The 17,066-nt window shown below is 37.4% G+C and overlaps 1 protein-coding gene across 1 annotated transcript in view; it reads left to right on the top strand.

The window, feature by feature from the left end:
• The window catches only part of SPOCK1 (SPARC (osteonectin), cwcv and kazal like domains proteoglycan 1), a 301,504-nt gene that overhangs the window by 173,557 nt on the left and 110,881 nt on the right, over positions 1-17,066 (top strand). Inside the window, exon 4 of the mRNA XM_086759078.1 lies at positions 466-580. Coding sequence (XP_086615204.1) covers positions 466-580 — 115 coding nt within the window. The remainder of the gene's footprint in view (positions 1-465; positions 581-17,066) is intronic.

The raw sequence follows: 17,066 nt of genomic DNA, 5'->3' as shown, positions 1-17,066 counted from the left end.
ATTAAAAATAATTTCTACAAAATAGTAGGCCTGTTATACAGTATCTGTGAAATTAATTTTATCGGCACTCTGCAATGTCAGTTACATCTTCTAAAATACTCGTCATTTTGTTACGTGTGAGTGTGTTTTATTCCACTGTAACTTTTATAGGAAATAAACAGCATGATATAGATTATTATACCAGAACTCCACCCCAAGGTATCAGGTCTAGTATTAATGTGAGTGCCAACGTAGACGCAGATCACTGTTCAATAATCAGAGTCTTTAAGCTCTCCATCTATCTTTCTACTTCAACATCTCTATTTAATATGCAGTCTGAAAACAACAGCACAGACTGTAAAGTGGCAAAGTATTTATTTGCTCAGGTGTGGGAGTGTTCGCTCTAACCAGTTGTCATCTCTCAACCAAGAGATAACTTTACATGCATTTCTCACTTTGTTTTTTAATATGTTTGGTTTTTTACAGCCCTTGATCCATCCAAAGATCCATGTTTGAAGGTGAAGTGCAGCCCGCACAAAGTGTGTGTCACTCATGACTATGAAACTGCTATTTGCATAAGCCGCAAGCAGCTGGTACACAGGTAAGGAAACTTCATGTTGTTTGAGGTTTTTGAGGCTTCGTAGACATCCAGAATGATGAGAACAAGTAAAATGAGAAAACTCCAAAGTGAACATTTAAAATTATAATTTTAAAACATTTCTTTGAAGTTTAACTTGAGCTTTTTTCATAAAACTAAACAGAAATCTTATCGGTTATAACCACGGCTATTCCCGGATGACGAGCTGGAACACGATGCACCGTGCAGTGTGGAGTACAGAATGCTTCCAGTTCTGGGAGGGCTTTCTCCTCTCAGGGAGCAGTAACTATGCATATTTTAAAATCTGAAAACCCAGACTATGTAAAAAGTGTCAGACACATCTACATTTCCAGTAACCTAATTAGAAGCAATTAAAAAGATATTAATAAAGATTTTGGTTTTAAATCTATAAAACCTCTGCTTAAATTTGGTAAAGAACTGAAAAAAACATTTGTAGAACTTTGTAGAGCATCTCCCCGGGAAGTCACATCATTACAGAAAGCTCCAGATCTGATTGCTGAATGACTGAATTAAGAGGAAATGAAATAGCTAATATGTTAAAAGCTTTGGCCAAGATGTTCCAATTAGACCACAGAACTTCACTGAGAGAAGCTATGAATAAACAAAGAAAAGCCTATTGAACGTAGGTTGAAATATGCTACAATCTATCAAGAATGAAGACATTTATAAACAAATTTAGAGAGAACAAACCAGCATTGCCCTATTTTGGAAGCAGAAGAAGTAGAACCAGTAAAGAAACTGGTTTTGAGTATCACCAGTCTCTCTGAGTCAAGACCTGGAATACAACTGCAGAAATGAGCCCCTCCACTCGCTGACAGATGTCAAATAAAACCTGTACTGCTGTAGTGGGCAACTCTGAATGGTTGGTCTGTACTTGAAGAGAAATTGTTGTCTTGCTTCCGTTACATTTGAGTGATAAACCTGGGGACTGGTCTCCCAGTTTTCTTCACTGTTTAGTAGGGAAGCAAAAATTTGCTTGTAGCAACTCAGGTCCCTAAGTGTCGTTTTTTTTCTGAGATTTTAGTTCCACAACTCTTTAAGCCAAACTAAATTCAGGATGATCTGATTCCCATGTACCTGTACTACATCTTGTTTTATCTCACTGCTACCTGGTGAGGAAGCTAATCCAGTAAAAAAAAAAAAAAAATTGTCTTTGATTTATAATACAAAGTTAATGGTGTAATGTGCATGAGGCAGTATGTTTAATCTTTGGTTTTCAGTATGGAATGAACCCTGGAAGGACGTTAGGAGTATGGCTACGTGCGGTACTTACATTCTAATGACATTTTTGGCATTATGGAGCTTACCTTTTCCAGTTAGGAGGGATCTAATGCGCTTGCGTTATGTAGTGGTTCATATGATATATAGACATCGATGTTGAGCCAAATGCTTTCTGAGCTATTTCCAGTATTTAATGTCCCAAAAGTGGTAAAAATGGTACAAAGTAATGAGGTAGAGGAGGAGCTGAATATCCCTTTTTTCCAGAAACTGGGCTGTGTTTCATGTGATCTCTCTATGAGTCCTCCACTGCCTGCAGCTATTTCAGCTAACCTTTGAGTAGCACTGTGACTATGGAGATGAATAGAAAAGTAGTGAAAACTTACTTTGAAAACTCTCCAAACAATTTCCAGCGAGTTTTGTAATGCTGAGAGAACAACTGCTGATGTGTGATAGTGGCACGTACATCCCCAAAGTGGTTTTAGTCTCAAAATATCCAGCTACCCTTGGCTTGGAGGGTAGATGTGTCAATGAGGAAAGTAACTAGGCCAAATTCTCTGCTGTTTTGAATCAGTGGAGTGACACTGGTAAAGGTTTTCACCTTTAGTCCCACAGCATTCTGTTCTTTTTTCTGTGCCTGACCTGAATACTGCTGTACATCTCACCCCAGTCATATTTAAGGCTGCGTTCACAAGGAGTAAATGCATTACAAGAGGTGAAGTTGCACCTATTTAAAACCAGTGAAAGCCTGAATACGTTAGTGTGGGCGCATGTGTAATAGGAACATTGACTAACACAGCACCATTGCCATCACTTTGCACTTCTACGGTGCTTTTGGGTGCGCTCAGAAGGATTTTCCATTTCATGCATCATTATCAACTTGCTGTAGTGGCTTTACAGGGTGTGTAGGCTCAGCAAAAAGTAATCAGGAGAGCAACATCTTGCGTTATTGCTGAGGCTTCCAGACAGAGCTACACCGATTTGCATCACCTGATTTAACCGGCCTGCTGAAGAGCTGCAGCACAAGGAAACTGTGTTTTTCCAGGTGTAGGGTACCTAACTTTGAAATCACCAGCGACAATGCAATGCCACTGCTGTTTCATTTTCTTTGCACTGGAATGCACACTTCTTAAACCACTGCAGGGCTACAATAACAGCGCATAAAATTGGGTTAAATGGAAGCTTGTTATTTTACATTTACTCAGACCCTGGCTCTGTGATGGGATGCTGTAAGGCTTTCAGGGAGAGCAAGCCTCTCACATCTGGCAGCACGGCTGTCCCGTATTTCACAACGCTGTGGTTTGATCCTGCCCTGTGGTGGACCTGCTGGATGTGGGATCCCCTGACCCAGCTGGCAGGGGATGGGTCCGTGAGAAAGCAGCTCACGGTGCCAGTAGGTTTGGTTGGGGGTTACCCCAGGGATGCCAAAGAAATCAGTGTCTCATGGACAGCCTGGCCTTGCCTCTGCACCCTTCTCCTTCCCTCCCCTCCGCAGTCACCTGCTGAGCAGCCCTGGGTCTTGGAGATAAGGGAGATGTCTGAGAGGTATTTCCGACAGATAATAGTTTTTTGTCAGCACATCCTCTAAGGCGTTTACGGTACAAATTGGACAGGGCATTAAGAGAAAAGGCAAGACTGAGCAGTGATTGACGAATGTGTAAAAGATAAATTTGAAGGTACCTTCTTATATGCTTAATAGTTCTTGGACTCATGTTAGAGCCTTATGAAATCTTTTGTGTGGATTAAAACTCCTTTCGGTTTGGACATGATCTATGAGGAAGAGTCTTTATTAGTTCAGTTTTGCATGAAGTGCAGTAGTTAATATCTTTCAAAGATTTCTCATACATTTGCATTCCTGTAAAACTTTATGCCATTTGTCTCTGCTGGTGTTGCTCAGGCAGCTAATGGGAAGGAAAGATGTCACTCTTGGGTTTTTTTGAAAAGAACAGAATGAGAAGAGAAGACTGATGGAAAAATAATGGCCATATTAACATGTCCAGAGTTTACAGCTTTGTTCAGTCCATTTAACTGGCAATCACCAATTAGTTCATCACTGCAGTGTGTGTCACTCACAAAGGTGATCAAGCAATGTCTCTGCTCCTCTGCTGTGACTTAGAAACCCAACTAGTTGCTCCATATTTCTTCAGCACCTTTGAGGCTACTGCCACTGACAAAAGAGGCCACTACTGGGTTCCTCAAGAATATTTTTTTAAGATCTGGACAAGTTCCCAGATAAAACATCTGTTCTTCTAAATTATACATCAAAAGCTTGGTCTGACCGACGTGACGATGTTGGCAGCTATGCTTACCCACAGTGAGCAGCCAGATCTCCCTCTCTTTCTTTACAAATCCTGCGGCTGATGCACCACTTCTGGTTAGGAAGGACCCTCTTGAAAATGAGTCCAGTAAAATGTGAAATCGAGCACTTTCATACCACTGCTAATCTGTCTGTTATTTGTGTGCTTCAAATTGTATCCAAAAGGGAATTAACGAATTAAGGAAATTGATAATTGCAAGAATGTCAGTGACCCACCTGCTTAGGAGCATTACAGAAAAATCTTTGACTGCAGCAAATGCATTTTCAGGGGTTTACTGCAAAGTTGTGCACATAAGCAAGGACTTTAAACGGCGCTGTTCCTCCGTGTCTGTGTGTTAGATTAATGGTTACTTTTTAAAATGCACTGAATATAGAGCCTACAAACCCTGTTGTTTTTCTCTCCCCTCAGACTCATGCATGTCTCTGTTTTGCTTGCTTTCATGCTCTGCCAGTGCTGCTAAATGCTAACAGGGGCTGGCACGGCACCAGGCCCTCCTCTGGGGGTAACATCTCCCCATGCCGAAAACCTGACTCCCACGTTTTCAGCGGCCTGACCGATGGGAGGAAGGGCTTGTTCCTAAGCTCGTGATGTTTCATTCTGCGTGATTTGTGGGGTGATGTTTATCAAAGCCTGAATACATGAGCAATCTGTATGAGGTGGTGTAACAGGACGAAGCTGGGGGAGATGATTAATTAGCTTTGGATCTGCTAATAACATCAGTTTGTTCCCCAATTAGCCTTGCTGTGTTCAGAGCTTTTTTCTGTTCTCTTGTTCATTTTCATGCTGATTCAGAAAATAATTCTTGTTCATTTGTGTATTAAGTACAATTCAGGGAAAAAAAAAGCATATCCCAAAGGAAACTTTACAAAATAACATTGTTCAGCATCCTGTCAGTGTATTTATCAGTGTTAATTGTATGTCTTTTATTTGTATGTATTTTCTTGAAAGAGCTACCACAAGCAGCAAGATGGGAGGACCCAGACAATGATGGGGCAAGACCACACTGTAGTTTATTAAATTTTTTTTTTCTTTCTCTGTGGAGACTGTCCAACTAGTTTTTCCAGAAAGTTTTTATTATTTCAGAATGTTTTCAAAGCGAAGTGTCACTATTTCTAACTTCTCTGCAAATCCCCACTTTCCTTTCAGTTTGTTGTAAAATGAAGAGGGAAGGGATGTGATTTACTGAAAGGGTGAATTCTCCCCCATTTCACTGAAGTCTTGGTGCTCTCTTGTTAGCCAGCAGATACAAGACAGGCAAAATTATGAAAAAAAAAATTGGAAAATCTACTGTAAAAATACTATTCTTTCAGTTATTACTCAATCTTAGCTGAAGAAAAATGCAGTTACTTTCAGTGGTGCTGCAGTAGAGCACGGTTCATTCATCCATCTTGGGTAGGCAGCACGCCAAAAAAAATGTGTCCTGGGATACTGAGGCCTTCCTGAGTAACAGGGCTCCGTAACTTTAATGGTGAGATGTGGGACTCCACTCAATAATTTAGGATAATACGGCTCAGTAATAAAATCATTATGAATATTAAATTGTTAATGTGTGCACTGGAGGCAGAAAACATAAATATCAAAATTATTTTTCACGTCTCCAGAGTTTTTTGCAAGTTCTGGGATGAATTCACAGTTATAAGTTGTTTTTTACTGCAGACTTGTTTATTGGCATCAAATAAATTGTTCTGTTGATTAACATTTTCAGAATTAAGGGAAAAAAACCCTGCCCAGTTCAGAGCAAAAAAAAAATCTTTTGACCACTGTTTTAGAAAAAAATAAAGCCATTTCCAGTTTGTTGGAATTTTTTTCCAAGTAACAATACAACAATATTTACATCTCTCTGGAAACTGTTTTGGAGTCACTAAATCTGACTTTCCCTAAAAAAAAAAATATTTTCATGCAAAACATTGTATACACCTCTAATGCTGAACATTGATTTCTCTAATCTACTGGCATAGATTTTTGCTTCAGAAGAAAGAGCGTTGAAATATTTGGTTAAACACACAGAAAACCCAACAGATTGCATTAGTTTTTTTTTCAAACAAATATATCATACTGGGGAAATTGCCAAAATTTAGGCTTATTATTCCCAGTGTACCTCTGACAGAATGTTGGAGAATTATTTTAATCCTCTGCGAATGAAAGTTCTAGACATGAACAGGATGGAGTAAATGGCACCTTTTGTAATTTGTGAACCACAGTACATTACTCTGTAAAGACTATTATTCTTTTTAATATCTAATCACTCATGGTACGTTGCACAGTTTAACTGTAGCTCATGCTGTTTGTCCAGAAAAATAAATGAGAAACCAGGAAAAACAAAGAGAGAGGGGGCCTTTGAGGTCACAGCCAAATACAGGACATAATGTGATGTGCAAGGGATCTGTGCAAGTCCTTAGGGAAAACTTGAAAGCTTTTAAAAGTATTTCATCTCTGGACTGCCTGACAACAAAAGCATGCCTCTGCTACGGTGCAAAAGCTTTGGATTTTGCAGCAGACAAGTAATAGACAGGTAGAAATCAGACATACTTGTTTTTCTTATGTGGGCTAAGTTGCCTTTTAATAAGGCAGAGAGCACATGATATGATGTGCCATCAATCCACAAGTGCTCAAGGGGACCACTGAATAGTAAGAGTGAACAGCATAGGAGGCTTGCACTAGCTTTTATTCCCCATTACAGGCATTTTTAAAATTCTGATTATGAAAATTACAATCTAAGCATCAACTCCCAAAGGTCAATAGCTTTTCCTCCAAGACAGTCTCCATCTCTAACAGCCCAGGATTCAGTCCAAGGATGCTTAAATGCTGGACCAGCACTCACTGGTTTTAAAAGCAGATATTACTCTGCTGAACAGGATAACCTGTAAGCTGTAGGTCTCATTCTCCAAGTGATCCGTGTCTCAGTTTCAACTCTGCCTAAGATAAATTGCTTTTAACTAAAGAGACCATAGGGAGAGTCTGTGGAGGGACGAGCTTTCAGCAGTCTAGATGATATGAGCTGGTTCTGTGAGTGTGACCTATTTGCTGCCAGGAATTTCTGCACAAAAATCCTCCAGTTTATTATTTTCTGCAGGAAGCTGGCTATGAGATCTCTCCTCAGGAAACAAGACTTTATCCTTTTCTGTTGTTTTCTGGCTTTCCCAAGCTCTAGACAGGCTGTTTGCTTTGGTGTATTTCAAAACTCAGAGGTAAGAGACACCTGAACGTTAGCCAACATGTAGAAGGAATAGCTACAAGTAGAGTGCTCCACTTTCCTTGACTTTAAGCACTGCAATCGTCTTGAAAGCTGAATTCAAATATGTTTCAAAGTAAAAAGTGCTGAAGGGCTGAAGCATTGCCCGTGCTTTGCCCCATGCATTTTGTCCCTTCCATGCATTTTCAAACTTCCACCGAAAAATACAGACATGCTGAAGTATGGTCAGGGAGAGCACGGATATCTCCCATGGAAATTGTGCAGCAGCTGACAAGGGGATTGTGCCTAAATGTGGAACTTTCTGCACCTCGAGGCCAATTAGCCACTCTGCACTTCTCTCCCTTGAACGGATAACTCATTGCTAGTCATGCTTCATCAGCTTTAGAGCTCATTAGAGTAGTGCAAGGTGACTGTCTCCTATTGGAGATGAGTAATTTTTGAAATATATGATAGTGCACAGCTCTTTTAATGGATTTTAGAGTGTGTAGTCCTCATCTCTGTCTGCTTTGGCGATAGCAATAGATGAACTTGTTCTTGCTATCAACAGAGGATTTACTGGATTTTATTCGCCATCACCAAGCACCTGACTGCTGGGGTGAATGCCTTGTTGCTAAGGTCATTGTCTTTTACTCTGCAGCTCCTATCTTACTGTGCTCTACTTTACTGTGAGGATGCTGCAAGCACAAAAGCAAACACAATGGTTATTGAGACAGCCTCCTGCTGCAGAACTCCTTTTAGACCATTATCAGAGCACTTACTGAAAACCACATCAATACCTCTGGATGCCTCTACTATCATCTGAAAGTTATTATATTGAATAGAGTAAGAAAATAACCTATTATCTTCTGCACTTTAATTAACTTTTAAAAATATTTAGATTGTGCATTTAACGGCTATATTATTGGCTGGGTTGAATACCACTTTGTAATATTCCTGCTCTTAATATTTTCAGTTGTACGCTTTTAGTAGTATATAAAAATGGACCAGAAGTGACTTCTTGGATCATTAAGACCAATCGCTCTGCAACAGTATCATATAAACTTTGTCATTAGCCTACCAAGTCCTGTCTTAAAGACAATGAGGTTTATTGCCCCTTCTACTCCATTTGGAAGAATCCTTAGCATCTCAACCCTTCTGGTTAGAAACCTTCTAATATCTAGTCTAAATTTATTCAAATTCAGCTAGAACTTGTGGAGTTTTCCTAAATGGTTCCTTAGTATTCATTTGGAAATAATGACCTTCTGTGGTTTTGCTAGACTAAGCAAATGCTCTTACTCTCTTCTTATAAAAAACTCTCTTAAGCAGACGTTCCCCTTGACTGTCTCAGTTTTCCTTTGTAGCACAGCTTATTGGGCTTGGCTGCTGAGATCAGTAAAGAAATGAAACCCAAAATTATCACTTTGTCTTCTTGTTATTTAAACTCTTTACACATCTTTGGGTATTATATTCCCTCTGATTTATTGCTAATTAAGATTTGAATCTTTATTTCTTAAGTTAATCCCCTCTTTTAAGTGCGTGTTCTATTCATGCTTGCTTTAAACCTGTGATTGTCCTTCTGTGAGCCCCAGTAGAGTATCTGCAGTTCGGATGTCCGTATTCCAGGTGGGCCCTGAGCTGAGCATCCTGGAGAACAGTTCTGGCTTTGATGTTCTGTGTATCTCTGGATTGACATACAGTCCAGAATTGGATAAATGTGCGATTTGCTGTCTGGAGGATCTGTACATAGCATTCTAAATTTATTTTATCCTCACTAGAAACGTAGCCAAAATTACTTTTCTCTGAACAAAACATTTTCTATTAGCATGATAACAAAAGGAGGAAGAGGGACTTTGAAATAAATGCAAGCCGTAACTAGCTGAGCATTACATGTAAACTATATATAAAATACAGCATTTAGAGCTCTGACATCTGACTAATATGAAGCTTAAATGTATAATGGTGGAAAATGCATGTCTGCAAGTGAAAGTGTGACTATTATGGTTGGAGCCGATGATCTTACAGGTCTTTTCCAAGCTGAACAACTTTATGATGCTATTATAAGTTTGTGCAGCAGATTCATAGCGAACACAAGCCAGCAGGAAAACTTAAATATGTGAAAGATAAAATAAGGGCAACACAGTGTTTTTTCTTTAACAATTTTACTATGCCAGTGGGTTCTTTTGTTGACTGGAGAAGCGGTCGTATATAAACCTCTTGAATGTAGCGCTTATCAACTTGTGATGAGCTAGCATCCAAAGCTAAGTTAACATCCAGAAGTTCCTGTTTCCCTTGAGATATTCTGGAAGAAGTCTGAATTAAAAGTTCAGTCACCTCCTCCATGGTATTTGCCTGTTCCTGACTTGGGGTGTGAGCTGTTTACAACATACAGAATGTTGGCTTTTTTGTCGTTTGGAAAGCTTCTCTTGCTCACTCTGAAGTGAGCAAGAAATGAAAACAGTAATTGATATAAATGTCATCTGCTTGGCAAATGTCAAGAGATTTGGCAACAAATGAATAATGAACAAATGGATAAAGTTGGATGGGACTCGATGCCTTTGTATCCTTGTCCTGTAAGAAGACGTTGGGCTTTGCATATAGAGTAATTCTTGGATTTGCAGTGGTTTTTCAGACAACAAATTTGTTTCCAGCAATTCTGTGTTTAAGATTTTTAGCAAATGGAAAATCTTAACCATAGAATTACTGGAAACAAATTTGTAATAATATTTAATACGTTTCTGTGTTTTTGCTGGTTTGCCTTATCTGAAATCTGTTGAGTAATCCAGTCAGAAATTATTATTTAATGTTTACAAATGACCTCCAATGCTCTGAAAATTATTCTGTATTTATACAATAATCTGTTTACTGGAGATTCTAAATTTATTGCTGGTTTTTACTGTAGAAGCCCCAGGACATGAATGTATTCAGTGGAAAAGTCTTTTTAGTGCTAATAAAAGGCATGCTTTTGTAAGATTGGGACTGATGTTTACAGCAAAGGAATTTTATTAAAGCTTTTCTTCAATTTCCAACATCCCATTATATTGGAAAATATATTAAATGTGCAGCATTTTAAAATCTGCCTCTTGATAAATGGCATTGTATATTCCAATTGCAGTGAATATTATGAACGCTGTATTTTGTATGAAATCTGAAAATTAGGCCTTAAAAAAAATTGCATTTCATTTGATGCTGGTCAGTTTGCTGCTTTTTACAATCGTGTGTTTTCAATATAATGCAGACTCAACATATATAAATTTTAAACCTACCAAAGACTGATCTTTATTGTTCGTAAAACAGTTCTAAATTTTACCATTATGCTTTGGAGATTTTCCATTTATTGCTTCTAAAGCCTTTCAATAGGAGTAAAAGTCAATGACAACAATGGGCTAAAATTCTAATGAGTTGGACCAGACTCCTCTTTCACACCTCTTGCCTTGCATAGCTCACAGCTTTCTATCTTGTATGTATGGCTCTGTTGGGTGGGAAACTTTGGCCCATCCAAAGGTGGGTGTAGTTTTCTGCAGAGTTCTACTGAATTTCATCTCCTGTTCAATGTCCTTCATCATTTTAGTCCAAAAACTTCTCTAGGAAAAATGATGACGCCATTTCCAAGACCACCCTGAGGAATTCATCAACAAATATCTTGGCTTTCATTTTTGAGTTAAAGGTTGCAAAGTCTTATACTGTGAAGACCTTTTCCACATAGGTTTGCAGTTCCAAACTAGATTAGCAACAGAGATGTGAATGACAGCTAATGTAAGTTGAAAAAGGTAGTCTTAGGTATTTTATCCCTTTCACAGGCATACAGTTCCATCTAATGCAAGTCTTTTTGAAAGAAATAGCATGTGAAAATAATAAAAAGGAGCTCCTTGCATCGATCATTTTCTTATTTGGTGCAAGTTATGTTATCAAAATTAACTTTTTATCTGTCACTTCCTGCTTCTTTAATATTTCAATTTCTATCATTCTCTTTTCATTAATAAGCTTATGATTGCCTGTGTAGTGCTCTGCCAGAAGTCATCAAGAGCTCAACCTACAGATTTTCAATTTAGTCATTTTCTATCAGATTAATTCAACCAATGGACCACGAATTACATTATTTATGGACATGAGCCACGAAAGTACAGTCTGTTTAAAGCTCTGTACATAGGGAGTATTAATGGTGATTAGAAATCAACCCAAAATATTTTGCTTCTTTAAATATGTTTGTACAGGTATCACTGTTCCACTTAGAAATTAACTATAGAATGACAATGCTGTGCCATTAACTTTTTAGGCAAAAAGAGTAATACCTCAGCACACTTGTTAAAGAAATATTGCTCATATCTCTAGATTTAAACCAGTCTTACAATATAAGATAATTTCATTCCCATGAGCATCATCTCTATCTTAAAAAGAGGAGAGGAAAAAATCTTGATATTTCTGTGTAATAATTTACACTTCTTATTGTTCAGCCAATTTTTTAAGGGAGTGAATGAAGGAAACACCATGCCAGTATGTGTTGTAATTACAGTCCATATCACCAATGCAAAACTCTTGTGCAATCTCTCTAATAATTGGAAGAGGTGATCAGATGTTCGAACTTCAAAAGGTGGAAAGGAATAGAAGGAAACTCTCTCTGATTTGAACTCTTCCCCTTATTCTTTCTCCCTTGAATCTGCTGTGAAAGTCAGTGCTGAATTCTGAGTGGCAGTAGTCGAAAGATCAACTTTTATCTCCTACTAAGGCCCTTTATGGCTCCTTAAAACTGCAAAGAGTTTTTGTTTCAGGATTTGCCCTGAGAGATTTGATGGTCTGGAGGCTGTGAACATGCAGTCCATGAGACAATGTCCAACTCCAGCATTCACTTTCCTCAGCAGGAAAATACTGATTCATTAAAGCCCTTCTCATACTTAAATGCCTGTCGAGTTGGAAGACTACAGGGTAATTTTGTGTTTGGAGGATCCATATTCACCTTTTTCACCTGTAAATTCAGTGCTATATCTTTTATCAAGGACTGTATATTCATTCTGAGCCACTTAACTGGCTACAGTATAGAGCTGTCTAAAATAAATAAATAAATAGCAAATATATCATGATAGGTTTTGTTACATTAATAAAGTGTAATTACCAGGAAACATTTCTACAGATCTGTGCTATTAAAGCTTTATGAAATAGCAGGGGCAGGAAGATTAACAAGTTTTCAAATTAGCTGAGAGAGAATTTTCAAGCCTTCATTTTGCTATCGGTTATTGGATTTATGTTCTCTACTTTAACAATGAAATACTAAAAGATGCATTGCAAGTAAATACATAATGTTCAGTGGTTGCAATTTAAAAAAAATCAAGATTTCTAGCAAATTCCACAAGAGTTACTTCCTCCTCTAATTAGGATATTAAAAAAATAAGAAAAAGAAAACTTGTATTGCAGCCAGTGGAAAACTGTCACTCTATGAAATCAAATATTGCAATTAGGTACAGTACTTAAAACTGGGGGGGGGGGTAATATTCTTGGATTAGCTCTTAACTTTGTAGAATTATCTTTATACTCTTTGCAGTCCCAGTTTGTGCTTAGCTCCCTGCTGAGATTTTTTTCACACTGGAACATTTTAAGAAAGTGGAAACAGAAATGAGCTTAAAACGAAAACAAGCTTTCGGGTTAGAGTATTGAGTAGACACATTCTGGAGTCTTCTGACAAAATGGTTTTCCTGTCAATTCAACAAAACATTTCTAGGAGTGTACAGAATAGTTCTTGACAACAAAGTCTTTCAGCTGAGAAATGTGAGTCAGATGATGAAGAGACCTAGAATGTAGCATGTGAAAAAGAGAGGTTCAAGCCACGTGACTTGGGTAGAATAGTTTCTGGATCTTCTGATAAGTGTCTATTGGCTTTTCCTCAAAGTCAGTGGTTTTTATTCCTTTCTTTTGGTGCTAATTGGAGGAGGGATTTGGTCTCATCAGCCTAGGTGAATGTCCTAGTCACTGGGCTGTTAAATTGGTGTCTGTCCACATCTGACCCAATATTTCATTAATTATGCAAAATTCACTCAGTAGCCTGATGGTTATGGCATTTAACTGGGACCCAAGCTCTACTAAGACTGTACTGCTATTGTTAACAGAAGGGTAAATAAAATCCACTCCTATGACTTTCCAGTGTAACACCTTTGAGAAGTCAATAAAGTCAGACTGATGTAATCATCACCTCCTGTCTTGATGGTATGACGAATTTATTTTACCTTGAGGTTGTTAAAAGGGTCTATAGCATATAGTTACCCCCAAATGGCTTGAATATTCAGTTATCATTTGTATCTACGGAAAATAAGGCATTATTTTCTTTCATTGTTATCTCAAGAGACAGAGTATGTCTTTGCTCCTGGAAAAGTGTCCGGAGACATTTTCTCTCCTCTTTTCATTAGCTGGAAGTGATCTAGCATTGGTACTTTTGTATTTTATTTCTGCAGTGGTAGAGATGAAACATACTGGATTATGATTTCTGAAATATTAAATTCTTTGCCTGAGTCTTCACTGATTTCTGACAAATGCCAAGTATTTTAAAAAAAAATACCCTGGTCTCTTTTCTTTTCCATTTTCTGGAGCAGTATCTTTAATAAGTGGATATTGCAAAGTAGACGTTCCCAGTAGCCCTCAACTAGTCTTTTTTCCTTAGAATTCTCTTTGCATACTGAAGAATAAGCGATTTCTATCGTTATCTCTCTTCATACTTTTCCAGGAAAAGCAAATGCTCAGAGTGTTCTGAGGACTTTTTACTAGACCTGCAGGATTCAGGAAAAAAGAAATCTCACAAATCTTGTGAACGCTTAGTGATGTGATCACTCTTAACTACTGCAGTATTTTGCTTATATTACATTTTAACATTAGCAGCAAAACTTGTCATGCAATAAATACTCTCCGACAGTCTCTGTACTTTTCTCCTGTCTAGAAGATCTGCACTTTGAAAAGAAATTATTTTGTCCCTTAATGAGGTCTTGTGTTATCTCACACATCTGAATAAACTTGCTCCTATACAACATAACACAGTTTTAAACTAAAGAACAATTTTTGTACCTTGAGGCTCTTTTACAGCCCTGTAAAATTTCAAAATTATGTTACTTCTCAAAAAAAAGGAAAATAAACCCAAGGGCTAAAGCCTTGGAATCCCAATTATTTTCACTGATATACTTTATCTTCTGTTTATTTTTCTGTATTTTTATTTGTCTTCTGGCCTAAACTATATTCTCATCTTTAGATTTTTTTTCTCATCTTTCTTTCAGCACTGTACTTTGGAGGAACAGGACTGTCCTGACAGTTATCATTGGGATTAGAGGAGCTTTCTACGGCAGTCCCAATTTTGATCCAGACTGAATCAATGATCTGTAAATTTTTCATGTAGCACACTCTACTAGAAGGGACTAGTTTTGTAAAAGTTTTGGAGAATATATTTGAGCTAAGTTATTTCACTTTTGCAAAGAATTCTTTGCAACTTGCAAAGTTTTTATCAAGAACATTGTTTATGCTCAAATTTAAGATCTTAAATCTTATCTTAACGATACAAAACTGAAGTTTTGTTCTGAAGTAACGCTTAAACTGTCTCTGATGGAGAATGCAGCCTTAAGACTTCAGATTATGTTGCAATTGTGTCAATTTTTCTTCTGTTTCCCTTTTTCTTTATCCTTTCATTGGCAATATTTTTGAGCCTTCCAGCTGTATTAAACTCAAAAGGCTTTATAACATACAGAGGATAAATATGATCTAATCACCCTTATTAAATCAGTTTATTAGTATTCTTTATTGGCATTGGTGAGAAACTGTTTTCTTGTCTCTTCACAGATTTGGCGGTTTTAGCATTTTTCCATCTTAACAAAAAGCCAAAATCTTGAAAAAATTCATATTCAGATACATGGTGAGGTTCAGTCAAATTACTCCAAGCATTTGTTCATCTAATCTTTAAATACTTCAGATTGATTTTGATGTTTCTTTTTTAACAACATCTAGTGTAAGTTTTGGTTTAACACAAAAAGGCTTTAATATAAACTAGCCTATAACTCTGAATTTGGATAAGTAAAACATTTTGACAAGATTAGCTCTTTTCTCCTTCAGCATTTTTACAGATATGGAAATCCATTTTCCCAGGGATTATTTTGATTTCAACTAGTCAGTATTTGCTTCTTTGAGAAAGAAATGTTAAGTATTTTTCTAAACTTTTCATATTCTCAGTTTCAAGACAAGGGCCACTGAGGCACCAACTGCTTATCCTGATACACAGGAAATAAAGTAGTAGGCTGAAAATTATTATTCTAGAAAAGAAGGTCAAAATAGAGCAAAGAGGGGTATTTATAACACATTATCTTTTCAAGTTTGATGAAATTTACTAAAAAAAAAAGTGGGGAAAAAGGTCTTTCAAATAAGTGATTACTTGGCAGTAGCATACCGAGCTGTCCGTACTCTGCTAGAAGGCTGTTGCTGAGATTCTTGGGTGGCTGCGTGCCTTATATCTCACAAACTACGTGATCCACACCAATATCCTGTTAATGCGCACTTTTTTATGGCTTGGGGATTTCTTGTGTTTGTCTGTATTTATGCAGCTACTAGGAAGAATTGTCTTTGTACCAGCCACACTCATAATATATAAAGCTTAGTAAGAAGCACTACAGTCTGCTTATGCTGCTTTTGTTATTGGAATTCTGTCTATTATTATAATATCTAGAAAAATGTTATTTGATGTGTATGGGGAGCAACAGGTGGCCATTTTGCTTTGCTGTTTTAGCTAGTCTCTAGCTTTGATCACCACAGAACCCATCTTCTTTTATGAAACAAAACAAATCATTATAATTAGGTAGTTAATACAATCAGTGATCTTCAACTGTGGAAAACTAATCAACCTTAGTAGTAAAGCATAATGTAAGGTTTTTTGTTCATTTGTTTAATACATTAAGAAGTCAAGAGAACAGGGTTAGTTAAAAAGAGTTGAAAGCACTAATAAAGAATCAAACCAGCTGCTCTAGTCTAGCATCCAGTCTCTTGACTTGATCAGGAGATGGTTCAACAGATTGAAATGTAGCAAACTAGTATGTCCTCTGCTTTTTCTTTCCTCTGCTTTAGAAAAATCTTTCTTTGCACCTTATTGGCATTTAAATCGATGGTCCATGTTGAACAGAAAGGATATTTTGTAGTTTAGTTGTATAAATTAGTCTGTCCGTTCTTCCTTGCTGTACATTGTAATGCTTTCTGCTGTTATTCTGGTCAGTCGTCTGGCTTTAAATCTCTTTCAAGTCCTTTGACAGATTTTTCTAGTCTTAGTTAATCCAGTTTACCTGCAGCCCAAGACTGCCAAATAGAATTAGACTGCGGTCATTCCTACTTAGCACCTCATCCATAGTTAATTTTGTGAGCTCCTATGTTTTATCTGTGTATAAATTTTTCATTTTTAACAGTATTTTAGCTTAGCAAAGGAAGAGCTCAGAAGTCTGAGGGTTTTTTTTAATTAGCTCCTTTGTTAGTTCAGAAATTTTTGCTTCATTTTGAACCAGCTGCCTGTATTACTGAGGTTCATAGTCCTTTCAGAAACTCATATTCCTTTTTTTTTGCTGAAACACAATGAGAACTATTCATTTCGTAATGAGTTTCACCCAGCCCTTGACAGCACAGCAGCAATATGTTGAGTACTGAAATGGAAACTCTGCCCTCTTCACAGCTGAATAGAGAAGAGCTCCGTCACCGACACCCTAGAATCATGATCAAGATGAGATAAATTGTAGACTGTTAGTCAGAAAACACAAGCTGAAGT

Source organism: Chlamydotis macqueenii, chromosome 14 (assembly GCF_036417535.1).
Source record: "Chlamydotis macqueenii isolate bChlMac1 chromosome 14, bChlMac1.mat, whole genome shotgun sequence".
Classification (NCBI taxonomy): Eukaryota; Metazoa; Chordata; class Aves; order Otidiformes; family Otididae; genus Chlamydotis; species Chlamydotis macqueenii.
This window is presented reverse-complemented; position numbering and strand designations above follow the sequence as displayed.